At 34.7% G+C, this 19,702-nt stretch overlaps 1 protein-coding gene across 4 annotated transcripts in view; it reads left to right on the forward strand.

Moving 5' to 3' along the window:
* Positions 1-19,702, forward strand: part of STARD13 (StAR related lipid transfer domain containing 13) — a 285,280-nt gene that overhangs the window by 231,568 nt on the left and 34,010 nt on the right. For all 4 annotated transcript variants that reach the window (XM_031963687.1, XM_012545229.3, XM_023499614.2 and 1 more), the window contains exons 5-7: positions 15,158-16,557; positions 17,782-17,955; positions 19,184-19,343. In XM_031963687.1, the coding sequence (XP_031819547.1) occupies positions 15,158-16,557; positions 17,782-17,955; positions 19,184-19,343 (1,734 nt within the window). The remainder of the gene's footprint in view (positions 1-15,157; positions 16,558-17,781; positions 17,956-19,183; positions 19,344-19,702) is intronic.

Raw genomic sequence — 19,702 nt, forward strand, 5'->3', positions numbered from 1 at the left:
ACAACCCTCAGACTAATTAACAGATCCAATATCTGAATTAGCTCTGGACTGACAGAACCCACAAATATTGGGAGTGCAGCAAATTATCAGCAGAAGATAATTTCAAAGATTTCCAGAAAAGGTCTATTTCAATTGGAAACTGGTAGAAGGCAGCCAAGCACAAGCAGCTGAGCACAGACTCTAGCACAGAGTCCCAGGACAGTATGGGCTCTGCTGGTGGTACAGACTCCACATGGTGGAAAATCTACAGGAAGAACTCTATAGGAATCTACTACACTGCTGACCACTCTGCCCTGGTTGCAAGCCAGTAAATCAGCAGAGAATTTATAAAACATCCAACACAAACACAAAAAGATCAGTAGTGAACCCCAAAATACTAGAATCTCACTGCATCTGGCCACGCCCACCCAGCACTAGAAGTGAGTCAGCACTGAACCAGTACAGCTACGGCCACTTATAGAGGAAGCCGCTGTTTGTGGAGGAAGCTTGGAAAATCTCCCTTGCCCTAAAAGCAGACCTCAACATTTTTAAAAATATAGTAAAAAAGTAAAGAGAACTCTGATGATAAATAGCTTTTATGGTGAAAGAAGAACACATTTCAAACCCTAAGGTTACTAAAGGCAGATTGTCTCCAGGTGAAGCCCAAACAGTGATGTAAGCTCCACAAGGCTCGTTTAGAAGAAATTAAAAAGGATCTTAAAAGAGAGCTAGAAGAAAAATGAGGAAAGGAAATGAAAAGTTTGCAAAAAGGTTTGGAAAAAGCATATAACTCATTAAAAGATAGGTTTGATAAAATGAAAAAAGAAAACAACTCCCAAAAAAACAGAATTTGGGGAACAGAAAAAGAAAATAATTCCTTACAAAACAGAATTTGTGGAATGGAAAAAGAAAATAATCCTTAAAAAACAGAATTTTTTAAATGGAAACAAATTCCATAGAACAAAATAACTCATTTAAAAATTCAATTGGACAAATACAAAAAGAAGTTAAAAAAAAAACTAGATGAAGAAAATAACTCACTAAAATTCAGAACTGAACAAATGGAAATGAATGACTCAATCAGACAAGAATCAGTCAAGCAAAACCAAAAAATGAAAAAATAGAAAAAAATGTAAAATACTTAATTGGGAAAACAACCAACCTAGAAAATAGATCTAGGAGAGACAATTTAAGGATTATTGTATTCTCTGAAATCCATGATGAAAAAAAAAAAAAAAAAGCCTAGACCACTATTTTTCAGGAAATCATCAAAGAGAACTGCCCAGATATCATAGAATCAGAAGGTAAAATGACCATTGAAAGAATTCACTGAATCCCTCCTGGAAGAGATCCCAAAATTAAAACCCCAAGGAATATTGTGGCTACATTTCAGAACTATCAGACCAAGGAAAAAATATTACAAGCAGACAGAAACAATTCAAATGCTGAGGAGCCACAAAAAGGATTACTTAAGGACCTAGCAGCTTCCACTTTAAAGGATCGAAAGGCCTGGAATATGATGTTCCGAAAGGCAAAGGAACTTGGAATATCAGCCAAGAATAAATTACCCTGCTAAACTGAGCATTTTCTTTCAGGGAAAAAAATGGATTTTCAAGGAAACTGGTGAATTCCATTTATTTTTTAATGAGAAGACCAGAGCTAACCAAAAAATTTGACCTTCAAATATAGTACTCAAGAGAAGCATAAAAAGGTAAAAAGAAAAAAAAAACTCTTGAAAACTATTTATATTATAGGTATACATAGAGAATACATGTATAATCTGATTTTACTATTATAAAATTTAAAAAGAAACTAGAGGTAGAAAGAGGGTTGTAACAGAAAAAAGGGAAAAGGGGGTAAAATGAGGGAAATTACATCTCAAGAAGAGACAAAGAAAACTTATTATAATTGAGGAAAAGAAGGAAGGGTGATGAATATTGTGTGAATCTTACTCTCATCAGATTTGGCTCAAAGAAAGAATATTAGATATATTTGGTTTCACCAAGAAACTTCTCTCACCTTATAAAAAAATGGGAGGGGAAAGGGAAAAAGGAAGGGTAGGCTAAATATAAAGGAAAACAGAAATAGTAGGGGAAAGGTATAAAAAAGGGGGTAGGGTCTCTAAAGGGGGAGGACTACTTGAGGCAAATAGTGCTCATAAGTAAAATACTGGGGAGGAGGGAAATGGGAAAAGGAAAGAGAAAAGTATAATTTGGGGTTAATAAGATGGCAGGAAACACAGAACTAAAAAACTATTGAATTAATAATTAAAACTATGAGTTGATTGAAACTCATGAAAAAACAAACAAAATAGATAAACCTTTAGTTAATTTATTAGAAAAAGGAAAGAGAAAAGTCAAATTATTAGTCTTAAAAATGAAAAGGAAGAACTTTCCACCAATGAAGAGGAAATTAGAGCAATAATTAGGAATTACCTTGCCTAACTTTATGCAAATAAATTTGACAACCTAAGTGAAATGGAGGAATACCTACAAAAATATAGATTGCCCAGATTAATACAGGAGGAAATAAATTGCTTAAATAGTCCCATTTTAGAAAAAGAAATAGAACAAGCTATTAATCAACTCCCTAAGAAAAAAAAATCCCCAGGACCAGATGGGTTTTCATGTGAATTTTACCAAACATTTAAAGAACAATTACCTCCAATACTATATAAACTATTTGAAAAAATTAGGTAATGAAGGACTCCTACCAAATTCTTTTTATGACACAGACATGGTACTGGTAACCTAAACCAGGTAGGACAAAAACAGAGAAAAAAGATTATAGATCAGTCTCCCTAATGAATATTGATGCAAAAATCTTAGATAAAATATTAACAAAGAGATTACAGAAAATCATCCCCAGGATAATACACCACAACCAAGTAGGATTTATAACAGGAATGCAGGGCTGGTTCAATATTAGGGAAACTATTAGCATAATTGACTATATCAATAACCAGATTAAAAAAAAACATATGATTATCTCAATAGATGCTGAAAAAACATTTGATAAAATCCAATACCCATTCCTAATAAAAATATTAGCGAGTATAGGAATTAATGCACTTTTTCTTAAAACAGTCAATAGCATCTATTTAAAACCATCAGCAACCATCATATGTATGGGGATACACTGGAACCATTCCCAGTTAGATCAGGGGTGAAACAAGATTGCCCACTATCACCATTATTATTTAATATTGTATTAGAAATGCTAGCTTTGGCAATAAGAGATTAAAAGAATTAGAGTAGGTAATGAGGAAACCAAATTATCACTCTTTGCAGATGATATGATGGTATACTTAGAGAACCTTAGAGAATCAACTAAAAACTATTAGAAGCAATCACAATTTCAGTCAAGTTGCAAGATACGAAATAAATCCACATAAATCATCAGCATTCTTATACATCACTAACAAAATCTAACAGCAAGAGATACAAAGAGAAATTTTATTTAAAATAACTGTCAATAGTATAAAATATTTAGAGATCTATGTGCCAAGGGAAAGTCAAGAACTATATGAGCAAAATTACAAAACACTTTCCACATGAATAAAGCCAGATCTAAGCAATTGGAAAAATATCAAGTGCTCATAGATATATCAAACGAATATAATAAAGATGACAATACTCCCTAAACTAATTTATTTATTTAGTGCTATACATATCAAAATCCCAAGAAACTATTTTACTCTCCTAGAAAAAAATAATAAAATTCATCTGGAAGAACAAAAGGTCAAGAATTTCAAAGGAATTAAATGAAGAGAAAGGCAAATGAAGGTGGCCTAGTTGTACCAGATCTAAAATCATATTATAAAGCAGCAGTAATCAAAACCATTTGATACTGGCTAAGAAATAGACTAGATCAGTGGAATAGGCTAGGTTCAGAGAACAAAATAGTCAATGAGTATAACAATCTAGTATTTGACAAACCCAAAGGCCCAAACTTTTGGGATAAGAATTTACTATTTGACAAAAACTGCTGGGAAAATTGGAAACTCATATGGCAGAAAGTAGGCATAGACCCACACCTGACACCCAATACCAAGATAAGTATCAAAATGGGTTCATAATCTAGACATAAAGAATGATATTATAAACAAATTAGAAGAACATAGGATAGTTTACCTTTCAGATTTGTGGAGGAGGAAGGAATTTGTGACCAAAGAAGAATTAGAGATCATTATTGATCACAAAATAGATAATTTTGATTATATTAAGTTAAAAAGGTTTTGTGCAAACAAAACTAATGCAGACAAGATTAGAAGGGAAGCAATAAACTGGAAAAAAAAATTTTACATCCAAAGGATCTGATAAAGGCCTCATTTCTAAAATATATAGAGAATTGACTCAAATTTATAATAGTTCAAGCCATTCAGATGAAGAAATTGAAACTGTTTGTAGCCATATGAAAAGGTGCTCCAAATCACTATTGATCAGAGAAATGTAAATTAAGACAATTCTGAGATACCACTACACTGTCAGATTGGCTAAGATGATAGGAAAAGATAATGACGAATGTTGGAGGGAATGTGGAAAAAAAGGGACACAGATATATTGTTGGTGAAATTGTGAACTGATCCAATCATTTTGGAGAGCAGTTTGGAGCTATCCTCAAAAAGTTATCAAACTGCGCATACCTTTTGATTTAGCAGTGTTTCTACTGGGAATATAATCCAAAGAGATCTTAAAGGAGGGAAAGGGACCCACATGTGCAAAAATGTTTGTGACAGGCCTCTTTGTAGTGGCAAGAAACTGGAAACTGAGTGGATGCCCATCAGTTGGAGAATGACTGAATAATTATGGTATATGAATGCTATGGAATACTATTGTTCTGTAAGAAATGAGCAACAGGATGATTTCAGAGAGGCTTGGAGATACCTACATGAACTGATACTAAGTAAAATGAGCAGAACCAGGAGATCATTATACACAGCAACAACAAGATTGATGATCAGTTCTAATGGACCTGGCTTTCTTCAACATTGAGATAATTCAAACCAATTTCACTTGTTCAATGATGAAAAGAGCCATCTACACCCAGAGAGAGAACCATAGGGACAGAGTGTGTGGAACACAACATAGCATTCTCACCCTCTCTGTTGTTATTTCCTTGCATTTTGTTTTTTTTCTCAGTTTTTTTTCCCCTTCCTTCTTGATTTGACTTTTCTTGTGCAGTAAGATAACTATAAATATAAATATATATATATATATATATATATATATATATATATAAACCTTGCTGGTAAAAAAAAAAAAAAAAAGGGATGGGGGGGAAGGATAGGAAAATTTAGAACAAAAGGTTTTGCAAGGCTCAATGTTGGAAAAATTACCCATATGTATGCTTTGTAAATGAAAAACTTTAACAAAAAAAAGGGAAGTAAAAAATAAAATAAAATAATGTAATGTAATGATTTAGAGAACAGTCTCAGAACCAAGTAGATCTTGGTTTATCCCTACTTGTGGCACATAATAACAGATGATCCTAGACAAATTGATTGACCTCTCAGTCCTTGAGGAAACCCAACTCTAAAGTTGTTGAGAAGGTGCCAGCCAGCATTGATAGTTTCCTAATCCATTGAAATCTCAGGGCTATCCACTGCATCTATATCTAATAAAAATAAAACATTGGTCTCTAAAGGTGAATTGTTAAGTCTTTCACTTCACTGTCCTATGGGGCCATTTTTTTGAGTTATTTGGTTTTTGTTCTAATTAGCACATTATTGATGATTGAACCAAGGGCTATGTGATGACTCCACTGAGACTAATCATACTTCTTCAGGCAAATATGGTTAATATGCTTCTGTTTGCCCTCTGGTTCTTTATCAGATACCAATTGTAAATCACTCGCACCTGCATATGTGTTAAATGTGCACGCGCGTGCACACACACACACACACACACACAATGCCTATTCATAGGCTTATGGTAGAAAATAAGGGAGTATTTTCTCCCTATTGCCCCAGTGAAATTCTTTGTGATTGCAGAAGTTATAGGTCTTGATTGTACATCTACTGGGATTCTTAACTTTATAATGTCATGGACCCCTTTAGTAGTTTACTGAAATGTATGGACCCCTACCTAGAATTTTTTTAAAGCATATAATAAAATACTTAAGAGTACAGAGAAAGTCTATTATATTAAAATTAAGTTCACAGACCCCTAGTTCAAGAATTCTTAATCTACAAAGTTCATAGATCCCTGTCAAAGAGACATTTTCTTAGAAGCTCATCAACGATAGCCATACTATCCTTTTTGTTCTCTAAACCCCACAATCAACATAGAATTCTACATTACTTGGGGACAATTCAATTTTTTCAATTCTTGTTAACATTACTATCAGTTCCACAACTAAATCCCTTTGTAACCGGACTTCCTATCTTTTGCAACTCTGAATTATAAGGATTCCATACTTATAGATGTAAAGTGATATCAACTGTTCCTCATCATTACTCATAAGAGTTACCTTTAGTTCATGACATGTAATAGTGTTTATATCATGTCATACCATGTTGGACTAGAAGTTAGAAATTAATGGCTCTGCCAAAAAATCTATGGGATATAGGAGAAAATGAATATGAATGGATAATGACTCAGATTTTCTATCCGAAAGTCAAATAGCCATGCTTCCCTATACCTTCCTTTTCCAGTTTAGCTCTCTATACACAGAGGGAGGTACTTCATTCTTATGGATGTAATCATTGTGTAACATCTGAGACACATTTAACACAAAAACAGGGACTAAGATTACTAATTCATTTCACTTGATCCCAAGTGAAAGAGAATCATGTATCAGCTATGTCACAGCCTCCTGATCATTTTAAGAGAAATAACAGCTGCTGCCACAGAAACCATGACCTTGCGTAGTTCTCTTCCATTCCTACACACCCCCGCATCTCCCAGCAAAATAAATGTCTTCCGGCAACCATTAGTAGGAGAGAGAGCTCAAGTGAGGAAGTTTTATTCAACCACTCCCGTGGAGTGGTAGGCATTCTGACTTGATCTTGTACCCCTGAGTTTTAGCTAATTTAAATGTTCAAGTGAGATTTGATAGCTTCTGATACATTCATAGGCAACTTATTTCCTTTCTTTTTTCTTTAGAGGGATCACAGTGACCCAAATACAGCAATATTTCCCGGACGTAATTTCATCCTTATTAGCTGATTTCCCACTTGTTCTTTTTCTTTGACTTAATTGTACTGCCTCTGAAAAAGGTGGGCTTCCACTCTACATCTCAGAGCCCCATCTATTTATTAAAAATTAAAGAATCCTAATTTAACCAGTCTATCCTCAAGACTGCATCTCATTTTCTATTATTAATAAGCTGATTCAAGTTAGCTCTTAAGACCACAATGGGGCCAGAATTAAATACTGTTCTATTTTAAAGGATCTTTGCTTAATTTTTTTAACTTGCCTTCCCTTTCCCTACTTTCAGAATACTTGTTGTGTTTCACCCCACCAGCCCCGAAAATAGGCTTTTTTTTCTAACAGCTCACTCAGGGGACCTAGTAGTCTTACTATAAATTTTGATATACAGTGATGTCTTTATTTGAACAAATTCCCTGGGAACAAAGCTCTTTTATATGAAGGCAGTCACGTTTAAAGAAAAAAAATCTTCATAAATCATGCAAAGCAGAGAGGCCTGCATCTGCAGCTGCAATGACAGAAATATCCACAAAAACTCTTCAATTTGTCCCTGTTCAGTTGAAGGTAAAGAGAGCCCACCAGAGGAAAGATTTTCATATCAACTGAAATGGTCTTCTGGGTCTATAAATTGAGGGTTCTTTTATAAAAAAAAATCTTTTTTATTTTGTTAAATATTCCCAATGTTAAAAAAAAAATTCACAATCTTTTTTTTTTTTAATTTTGAGCTCCAAAATTCTCTCCCTTTCTCTTACCCCTCCTGTCTCTTTGAAAAGGCAAGCAATTTTATTTTATTTATACATATAAGATCATATAAACTGTATTTACAAAATAGCTTTGCTGCAAACTAAAACAATAAAAATAAAGTTTAAAAAGTAAGTTTTGATATATATTGAGTTTATCAGTTATTTTTCTTAAGATGGATAGCATCTTTTATCTTGAATTATTGTCTTAATTAGGGTAGCTCTTCCAGTTGATCATTATTATACTGATGTTACTATGTATAGTGTTCTGGTTCTGCTCATTTTACTTTGCATAAGTTCATATAAATTGTCCTAGGTTTTTCTGAAATCATCCCTTTGTCATTTTTTTTTTTTTATGGCACAGTAGTATTCCATTACAACCATATACCATTAGCTTGTTCAGCCATTCCCCAGTTGATGGATGCCCCTTTAATTTCCAATTCTTTACCACCACAAAAAGAGCTGCTAAAAACATTTTTGGACACAGAATTCCTCCCCCTGGCTTTTTTTTTTTTTTTTTTTTTTATCTCTTTAGAATAAAAACCTAATAGTGCTATTACTGGGCAAAAAGGTATACACAGTTTTATAACTTTTGGGGGATAGTTCCAAACTGCTCTCTAGAATGGTTGGATCAGTTCACAGTTCTATCAGCAATGTATTAGTGTTCCAGTTTTTTTACACCCCCTCCACCATTTGTCATTTTTGTTTTCTGTTACATTAACCAATCTGTTTGGTGTTATGTGGTACCTCAGAATTGTTTTAACTTGCATTTCTTTAAACAATAGTGAATAGATTATTAATTAGATTAGATGAATATTGATTTTCTTCTCATAAAAACTGTTCATATCCTTTGATTATTTATCAACTGGGCAATGATTCTTATTTTATAACTTTGGCTTGGTTTGAGAAATGAGGCCTTTATCAAAGAAACTTGCAAATTCTTTCACAGTTTCCTGTTTTCCTTCTAATTTTGACTACATTGTTTTGTTTAAGCAAAAGTCTTTTATTACATGTAATCAAAATTATCTATTTCCCGTAATTCCCTCAATCTTTTGTTTGTATAGAAACTCTTCCTTTACCCATGGATCTGACAGATTTTTTCATGCTCCCCTAATTTGCTTATGTTATCATCTTTTATATCTAAATCATTTAAACATTCTGACCTTATCTTGGAAAATGACATAAGATGTTGATCTGTGCCAAGTTTCTGCCAAATTGCTTTCTAATTTTCCTAGAAATTTTTGTCAAATGTTGATTTTTTTACCCCCAGAACTTGGGTCTTTGGATTTATCAAACACTAAATTACTATGGTCTTTTACTACTGACTATTTTATACCTAATCTGATCCACTGATCTGCCACTCTATTTCTTAGCCAGTACTATATTGTTTTGAGATTATACATTTTGTAATTTAGTTTGAAATTTGGTATTGCTAGAGTGCCTTCCTTAACATTTTTTTCATTGATTCCTTTGATTTTCTTGATCTTTTCTTCTTCCAGATGAATTTCAGTAATATTTTTCTAGTTCCATAAAATAATCCTTTGGTAGTTTGATTGGTCTGGCACTGAATTAATAAATTAGGTAGAATTCTTTTTTCCCCCTCAGCCTACCTATGGAAAATTAGTATTACTCCAATTGTTTAGTTCTGTTTTTATTTATGCAAAAAATGTTTTTGTAATTGTGTTCACATAATCCATAGATTTGTCTTGGCAAGTAAACACCCAAATATTTTATATTGTCTTAAGTTATCTCAAATGGAATTTCTCTTTCTCTTCCAGCTGGTTTTTATTGGTAATATATAGAAATGCTGATAATGTTTGTGTGTTTATTTTATAAACTGCAACTTTATTCAAGTTTTTCTTGTTTCAACTGTTGTTTAGTTGATTCTCTAGAATTCTTTAAGTATGTCTTCACATATCAGCTTTAAAGAGTGATAATTTTGTTTCCTCATTGCTTGTTTTTATTCCTTCAATTACTTTTTTATTGTTACAGCTAGAGTTTTTAATACAATACTGAATAACACTGGTAATAATGGACAGTATTACTTCACCCCAATCTTACTGGGAAGGCTTCAAATTTATCCCCATTACAGATAATGCTATTAGTTTTAAATACATACTACTCATCTTTTCTTTTTTTTAAGTCTCCATTGATTTCTAGGTTTTAGTGTTTTTAATAAGAATAGAGAGAGGAGAGGTTCTTAACCTGGGTTCTGTGAACTTTTTAAAAAAATTCTGATCACTGTATTTCAGTATAATTGGGTTTTTTGTAATCCTACTTATTTTATTCATTTTAAAAAGCATTATTTTGAGATGGGGTCCCTAGTCTTCACCAGACTGCTGAAGAAGAGTCCATGTCAGAATAAAAGGTTATCAGTCTCTGCTAGCCTCTCTTTTGGTTACTTCTTTTCCTCTTCTCCCCCATGGAGCCCTTTTGCTTCCCCTGATGGGAAATGTGATAGTAAGCATTTGTAGTTATTGACTGAACCTCTGTTAAGATTCATTCACATTGAAGTGTCACCTCAATAAAGAACTTGTGATTTTGTGTGAAAGAAGTATCTAAGTAAGAAATAAAAGACTTTATTATCTATTGAAGGAGTTTGGGGTTTCAGCATCTAAGTAGGTTTCAGCATCTGCTTTGGGCAGAAACTATAGATACCCTGATTTTTAATCCTGTTTCCTCGTCTCTTCTCTTACCTTCCCTAACCTCAAGTCTAAACATAAGCAGTGTTTAGATTTTAAAGCACATTTGATATTATTTTAGTTGGTATTTGATCTTACATACTGTAACTTCTTCCTTCGCCTGCCCACATATCTCTGTGCCTTCTTTAACAGTAATTTTCTGATGAATATACTGCTAGAAAGAATCCTCTTCATTAATGAAGGTATTGTTGATTCCAATAGACTTGGAATGGAAAATGCCATCCACATCCAGAGAGAGAACTATGGAGACTAAATGTAAATCAAAGCATAGTATTTTCACCTTGTTGTTTATTTGCTTGGGGTTTTTTTTTTCCTTTCTCATGTTTTTTTCCCTTTTGATCTGATTTTTCTTGCACAATCTGACAAATATAGAAATGTTTAAAAGAATTGCACATATTTAATCCATATCAGATTGCTTACTATCTTGGGGGGGAGGGTAGGGATAAGGTAGGGAGAAAGAAAATGTTGGAACACAAGGTTTTGCGAGGTGAATGTTGAAAACTATCTTTGAATGTATTTGAAAAAAATAAAATACTATTGGAAAAAAATAAAGGTATTGTTGTATTATTCCTCTTAATTCTTCTATTAGGATACAAACTCATTATAAGTTAGCAACTTTGTATGACAAGAAGTGCCAATGTGCTCATCAGGCTACATTATTTATTAGAGGTGTGTAATGTCCAGAGCAAAGAAGCTGAGAATCCTGCTCTGCTCCATCCTAGTCAGAATACTCTTAGAGTATTCTATCTAGTTCTGAGTACCATATTTTCAAAATAACATTAACTGAATTTCAGTTAGGTTATGTGACTTGCTAAAGGTCATATATATAGCAAAGCTAGGATTTTAATCTAGTTCTTTTGATCCAGATCTAATAAAAATTCTATTGTACCATGAGTGAGCCTATTACAATTTTAAGATTTCATGAATAACATTTTATGATACCTTCTTTTTGTCTAATATAAACTTACCAGTGTCCCAAGGATGAGACACCATTTGAATAGAGGCAGCTTGGTCAGTTGAATTCCACTAGCAATAGGTCTTAGGAAATGTTTGATGGGAGGGGCAGTCATTATTATCAAGTGAGGAATACTGATTTTCTTTCCCAGTCACCAGCTAATGAATTAGTGGGATCTGTTTACGTGTGACTACACTGTTTTCTTCCTCACAGTCAAAGTTTGTTTCTGACAGAGAACTCAGGAAGTCATGTACACTAGTATTAGTAAGAAACATTTTGCAGCCAGTTCACCACTAAGGGCAAATAGGTGAAATAATGGATATAGTGCCTTCTTTGGAATCAAGAAGATGAGTCTTTAGGAGTTCAAATATGGCCTCAAATATTTACTAGCTATATGGCCCCGGGCAAGTCACTTAACATGTTTGCCTCAGTTTCCTCATCTGTTAAATCTTTTCCAAGAAAATCCCAAATGAGGTCAAGAAGTGTTAGACACAGCTGAAAAACAACTAACAAGAATGCAACCAACATACAAAATTAATTTTTGCAATTTTCCTATATTAGTTAACTTCATATTCCCAGAAATTAACCGTTTCTGTTGCTGTGCTGTAACATTGCAACCAATAATAATTAAGATGGGGTATTGTGATGTAATGCAAATAGAGAACTTCCCTCAGAATCAGTAAGATCTAGATTAAAATCTTCCCTCTGGTGCTGTTTGACTATGTGACCTTAGAGAAGTGACTTAACTTCTCAGTATTCCAAGCAGCTCCAAGATTGCAAGTTGCAAAATAGTTACTGTCTTTCATTCAAAGTTTATAATAATAGTATCAGTAGCAGCTCCAGCATTGGTAGCAGCTGCAATGGTAGTATTTATATAGTGCATTATAATTACAAAATGCTTTTATTGAATCTCAGGGTTGGACCATCAAATCCATCATACAACTGAGCAAGAATCTCTTCTGTGGAATCCCTTGCTTCCTTGGAGTCTCAGCTAAAGTACCATCTTTTGCAAAGTCTTACTTAATCTTACTGACTTCTTGTTTGTGTGCATGTGTTTTCATGTTTTCTTCTCCAATATACTGTGAGGCCCTGTACAGCAAGAATCTGCCTTTCTTTTTATCTCAGCTCTTAGCACTTATTGACCAGCAGGAATATTTTATTATTCTTCAGTTGTGTCTGACTGCTTGTGAACTCATTTAAGGTTTTCTTGGTAAAGATTCTGTAGTGATTTACTATTTCTTTCTCTAGTTCATTTTATAGATTTTACAGATAAGGAACTAAGGCAAACAAGGGTTAAGTAAATTACCCAGGGTCACAGGGCTAATAAGTGTCTGAGGTCAGATTTGAACACATGAAGATGAGTCTTTTTGATTCTAGGCCAATGTTCTATCCGCTGTACAATTCCGATGCCTCTGGCAGGCACATAGTAGGTCCTTAATAAATTCTAGTTGGCTGTATCCAGCAAATGGTCATCAAACTTTCACTTCCTCTGTCACCTTAGACAACCCATCCCTCTTTTGGCTATCTCTATTAGGAATGTTTTTCTTTACATGGAACCTAATTCCATTCTTCTGCTACTTCTATCATCAGATGAAAATCTTCAAATATTTGAAGACAGTTATCATCCCTTCTCCCCCCATCACCCCTAAGTCTTTTCATTCCCATGCTAATCATATGCAATTTGTTCAACCCCTCATTCTGTGTTATAAACAGGAAAACCTTTTATCATCCTGTTTCCCATCATGTGTTTGAAAAGCTGTCACAACAGATTTGTTTGCTTGATCCTGGAGAATAGAACCATAAGTGGAAGTTATAGAAGGACGTATTTGGGTCATTGTGTTAATTTGCTTACTTTTAACCTCCTCTTTTCTAAGTAAAGTACTTCTTGTTTCTTCAGCCAGTCTTCATATGATATGATCTTGAAGACTTTTACTTTTCTGGTGGCTCATTGCTAGATGATGTAGTATGTGAACTATTTAATGATATCCTTCTTCAAATGTGGTACTAAGAATTAAACACAATATTGTTATGGGCCAGAACTTGAAACAAGGTGTTGACTCCCTGTAATTGATAGAAGCAATGCTTGTGTGCTTGGGTTTGCATCTTTGAGAAGTTCACACATTAGCTCACACACATTAGTTCACAAGTTTGGGAGATTCACAAGTCAGAATTCAATATGAGATTCACAAGAATGAGATTCACACCTCCCATAATCCCACTCTTGGAGGAGGAGTCAACCTTTGAGTTTACACCTCTAAAAGAGCATAAAAGGAGCAGAGTCAGTGGAAGAGATTGAAAGCCAGAAGTCAGTCAATTTGGAAGATTGCCAGGAGTCGGAGTTGAGCTAGAGGCAGAAGCTGACAGAGGCAAAAGACTAGCAACAAGAACTCTCGGAACCAAAGAAAGCTAACTGGGCTATTTTGGAAGAGACAATAAAAGATTGGATTTTAACTTCTGGCTGTATTTGAGGTGATTATTACTTGGAACTGAAACTGAGGCTGCCTCCAGAAAATCTCCACAAGAAACCTGGTCCCAGAGAGAAAGATCATATTTTAGAAAAAAAAGAATAACACTACACAACATTCTAGAAATGTCTGGCAAATTATAACAATTGTATTACCTCCCTAGATCTGGGCACTCTTTCACTCTTAATACTACCCTAGATTGCTTTAATTTCTTTGACTACTTTATTATACCAGAAACCATGCATATTTTATGATAAAGACTTATAGTGAGGAAAATAATGTTCAGGTAAGTTGACTACACAGCAAGTAAGGAGTAGTGCTGGATCTCAACTCTAGATCTGACTCAAATCACGATGTATTTTCTATTATGTTATACTGCCTCTCAAGTTAGATGACCAGAAATGATCACCACAGTAACCACTAGATTAATGGCATCATAAAGCATCAGCTTGATTCCTTCCTCAACTTCTAAAGACATAATCTTAGATAACATTGACACAGGCAAACCATATCAAAGATATAACTTATTCAGAGTAATTGAAGAAATGCTAAACAAATAAAAGAAGCAAAAACAATTGTATTAATAAATGTTCATCTTATGGCATTGGGGGAAAGGTTGAACAGTAAATAGAGTATTATTGCAGTTTTATGTTTAGGCAGGGAGGTCAGGAAAAAGACTAACTAACACCTCTTTGCAAGCAATCATGGAAAGTCTTGTACAAGTGATACTTTTGGAACATATATGGATAATGGAAGAAATGAGGACAGACTCAGGAAATGAGAGTATTGTAGGATATCAGGGAGGACTGAAAATGGAACTGCTATGAATGAATAGAAGAAACAGTGAATTTTAATTTGCTTGGGAAATCTAGAGGGGATGGGTAAGTAAGTAAAAACCATGCTAGTGAGAAATAATCCTTATGAGGAGCAAAAACTCCTATTTTTCAACAGATCGCATGTTTTGGTAAGAATAGAATTGTAGGATTTTGAAGCTAAATGCTTCTTGTTTCACCTCTTTATACAGATGAGAATACGGAGTCTCAGAGTAAATTGCATGACTGGTTAATAGCAGAACTAGACCTAGAAACCCAGGTTTCTTGACTTCCACTTCTACTACTCTACAAATAATGTAATTTTCCAATTATTATGTCATCATTTTTTTCAGAGTGATGACTCAGATGAAGAAGACCTATGTATCAGTAACAAATGGACCTTTCAAAGGACAAGCAGGAGATGGTCTCGAGTGGACGACATCCACACATTATTTCCCCAAGCAAACAGACATGGATCATCTGGGGATGTCAGAATGAAAACCACCACAAGCAGTGAAAGCGTCCTTACCGACTTGAGTGAGCCTGAGGTCTCTTCTATTCATAGTGAAAGCAGCGGAGGAAGTGACAACCGGAGCCAGTCTGGCATTAACAGTACTGGCAGAGAGGCTTTTGATTGTTCAGGGCAGTACTGTGGGGACGCCCCAGTCATGCTCGACTCCACTTTAGTCAGTGGCAGCTTATTACAGAACCCCAAAGACATTGCCAATTATATTCACCCAAAGAATGAGAAACCAACGCGAACCAGAGCCAAATCTTTCTTAAAACGCATGGAGACACTAAGGCCTAGAGGGACACATGGCAAGGTAAAGGGATCAGCAAGGACAGGTGGCTTGGTGATAAGTGGACCTGTTCTTCAGCAGGAGCCAGAATCCTTAAAGACCATGCACTGTGTGCCATTAGCAAACGGGGATTTCCAAAACTCAACCCAAGATGCAACCAAGAAAGGACTTCCATTCTCTGCCAAATCCAACAGTGATAGCAGCCAGTCAGAAAATAGCAGTAGTGGTGTGAGCACACCCTGCTTGAAAGATCGCAAGTGCCATGAAGTCAGCAAACGTGGGGGGATGTATCTGGAAGACTTGGACGTTCTGTCTGGGACAGTATTACAGGAAGTCATAGACCAAAACCATAAAAATGACTTTCACTCCCAGGAGAACCTTGTGGTCCACATCCCCAAAGACCACAAACCAGGAACTTTTCCTAAGGCACTTTCTATTGAAAGCCTCTCTCCAACAGATAATAGCAATGGGGTGAACTGGAGGACGGGCAGCATCTCTCTGGGTAGGCAACAGTGCCCTAGTACAAAGGAACCCAGACTTATGGCCTCTTGTCACAGAGAAAGTAGAGTTAGTATTTATGACAATGTCCCAGGCTCACACTTGTATGCCAGCACTGGGGATCTTTTGGACTTGGAGAAAGATGACCTCTTCCCACATTTAGATGACATTCTACAACATGTTAATGGACTCCAAGAGGTAGTAAACCACTGGTCAAAGAATGTCTTGCCTGAACTACAAACAGATGATGCATTAGTTGGGGAATCTGGCTTGTCACCCTTCCCATCTCCTAACCAAATTACGTTAGGGGATTTTGAGGGGAACTCGGTTTCTGATGGTCGTACAACACCTAGTGATATGGAGAGGGATGGGACCTCCCTTAATGACTCAGAGGCAGCTGGAGTCAGAGAAAGAAGGGATTCTGGTGTCGGGGCATCACTCACTAGGCCAAACAGGTTGGTAATAATAGTCATATTATTTCCTTTTTTCTCCACTAATTATGAGGAAACTATGTTAACAGAAATACTCATTCAGAAAAGCACAGTGATTGAATTTAAGTTGAATTCCTATAATCCTGAGTGTTTATCCTCTATTTCTACTTTATAAGTTTGGCTAGAATGTTTAATTATGATTTGAAATTTTTAATTTTATCAAAAGGATAATCTCTATGACCTAATAGGATAGCCTTTTGTAAATTTAGTTTTGGTTGGAAATGCTCTTTAATAAACACCAGAGCCTTGACTTACAGTGCAAATATACTCTATGACTGTATTGTAATTATGTGGTACAAACTCCTTTTCTTTTTTCTTAAAGGAACATTAATACCGTGTAGTACTTGTGTGTGGAAAATCACAAGAAGCATCTCTGGGATTCATTGAAATGTAGTATGATTACTGGGAATATGTTTAATTTGTTATTTGTCACCTCCCCCTAAATCCAAATGAATTTCATGTGAAAAGTTGGAGTTAAGAGAAATAACCAATGGTTTTAAATAAAAATATAAGTATGATGTGTAAAGTAATACGGAAAACTACTTTTCTATAATTACTATATATAGATAATATATCTATTTTAGATAACTAATCTATAGATAACTATCTTTAGTTTATTATTATAGATAACTAATCTATAACCTATGAATACTTAAGAAATACTTATTTTTAATTTTAAAAAAATTTCTTGGAACACAAAAGGATTTCAAAAGGAGATGGATCTTTCTATTTCCTTATTTTATATGATTAACAGTAATTAATAATGATGATGATAGCATTTTATAGAGCTTTAATGTTTTCTGTGTTGTGAAAGACCAGCTTAACAGTGCCACCATTTCTGTAGTTTACTGAATTTGGTTCAGTGAGTCTTGCTTTGCTTTCTCCAACTTTACAAATATCTCATTTTATTCTCACAACACCCCAGCAAGTAGGAGCTGCTATTATCCAGATTTTACAGATTAGGAAACTGAGGCAGATAAGTTAAATGACTTGTCTGGGGTTACACAGTCAGTAAATGTGTGAGACCAGATTCAAATTGAAGTCCTGATTCAAGTTCAATCCACAGTACTACCTTGCTGCTTTTGATTTTCTTAGCTGTGTGTGTGTGTGTATGTGTGTGTGTGTCTATATTAATCCTTGCCAAATAAATCATTGTCTTGTATCTACTTCTCTGATCTTTTGGTGTAGAAGGATACCATGGAATAGTTTCCAGATCTCCCATCAGCCAACTCATTCCATAGTGTCTCCACAAATCAGTAATCAGACAGCTGGCCAGTTGAATCTCCTCCAGCGCTTCTCCCTCCTTCGCCTCACTGCCATCATGGAGAAGTATTCCATGTCAAATAAACATGGCTGGACATGGTAAGGAGCATATATTTACCCAAGAATAAATTGTTTATTCTTGTCTGAAGCAGCTCAAGGTAGTAGCAAAGCCTTGATCTCTTTATTTTATATGTTCTGAAAAGCCAGCCTCACAGTATGACCTTTTCTATAGTTTACTGAGTATGATCCATTAAGCTTTTCTTTGCCATCTGCAGCCCCACACCTCATTATGGGCAGTCACAGATAGCAGATACCTCGGTTCTAGTAAGCTTTGCTTTATATGTAATCCTCAGTTGGTTTCCAAGGAAGGTAGTCAGGCTCTAGGGAAGGAAAAAAAAAGATGAGTAAGGGATGATTAATTATGAACAGAGGAATTAAAAATAAAACTTGCCATAAAATTAGTCTGGCAGATTGAAAAGGAACATCTGTCATTTGTACCTCATAAGTGTATAGCTTATTGGAAGAGCTCAACACTTACCTCATTTATTAAATTCAAAGAGTGTCTAATCCTGTCAAAAAAAATTTATATTTTAGTTTCATGGGCAAATACAGACAAGAGTATACAATGAGCCTTGTGCCTAAGGAGCTGGCAAAAATATAAATTGGGACTTAACTCTTGTACTAGTTTCAGGTAGTTTAAAGAATTTGAGATATTAGAAGGGTTAGAAATCTATTCAGTGTGGATTTAAACATTTTTATTTTGTTGATAACATATTGACCAGAAAAAATAATTTAGACAAAATTTCAGAATTGTGGCCATTTTTATAATAAAAATTTAACATACTCAAAACTATGCCTCTATTAGTTATAATTAGTCATTGAATAAATTATCTATTATATTTATTATTAATTGTCAATTTCCTTTCTTCTGAAATGAAGCTTGAAGTAAAAGAAAGGGATGCTACTTCTCTATTCTGATCTAAAAGATGGGTACATCCCTCTTTTCCTGTTTTATTTATTATTTGTTTTGTTTTAAATGTATTCCTTTAGATCACAATTTCTGACCTTAAGACTGCCAGACTCTTTTATCATTGAGAACAGGATTTATAGCTATCTCCTACTAAACTCAACTCTATTTGGTTGCTTCATAATCTTTAAAAGTCTCACGTGATATTCAGTAACAGCAGAAAAACCTAAATTCTGTTTGTGCTCAATGAAATTTAAAACAAAAACAAAAATAAGCAAACAAAAAATGAGGAAGAAAAAAAGAAAAAATCCACAGCCAGCCTTCTAGGAACCTGTATAACCTGGTTTATGTGAATTTTAGGTCAGTGCCAAAGTTCATGAAGAGGATGAAAGTCCCAGACTACAAAGATAAGAATGTCTTTGGTGTTCCACTGATCGTTCACGTCCAAAGAACAGGACAACCTCTTCCTCAGAGCATTCAACAAGCCCTCAGATATCTACGCAGTAACTGCCTTGATCAGGTAAATGGTCTTTTCATTTTAAGCTAGAATGTGCATGACTCCTCATAGGAGCCCAGACTTTTCTTGGAATTGCCTTCTGTCACAGAACAGAGATCTGGTTAAGAGTAACATGCAGAAAGATCGAGGCACTCTTTCTCCACTAAATAGTATATTTGGCCCAAGTCAACTGCCTGCCAAGCTATGTGACAAGATTTTACTGTTGAAAATTTTAGTGAAACTCCTGCGATAATTGGGATAAATGGGAAACCTTCACCTTAAGGAAGAGAGTTCTTAACATGTATGTGTATGTTTATGCATGTGTATGATGAAAGCCTATAGAATAGGCTCACTATTGTAATGAAATTAAAGCAAAGATACAT

Source organism: Sarcophilus harrisii, chromosome 3 (assembly GCF_902635505.1).
Source record: "Sarcophilus harrisii chromosome 3, mSarHar1.11, whole genome shotgun sequence".
NCBI lineage: Eukaryota > Metazoa > Chordata > Mammalia > Dasyuromorphia > Dasyuridae > Sarcophilus > Sarcophilus harrisii.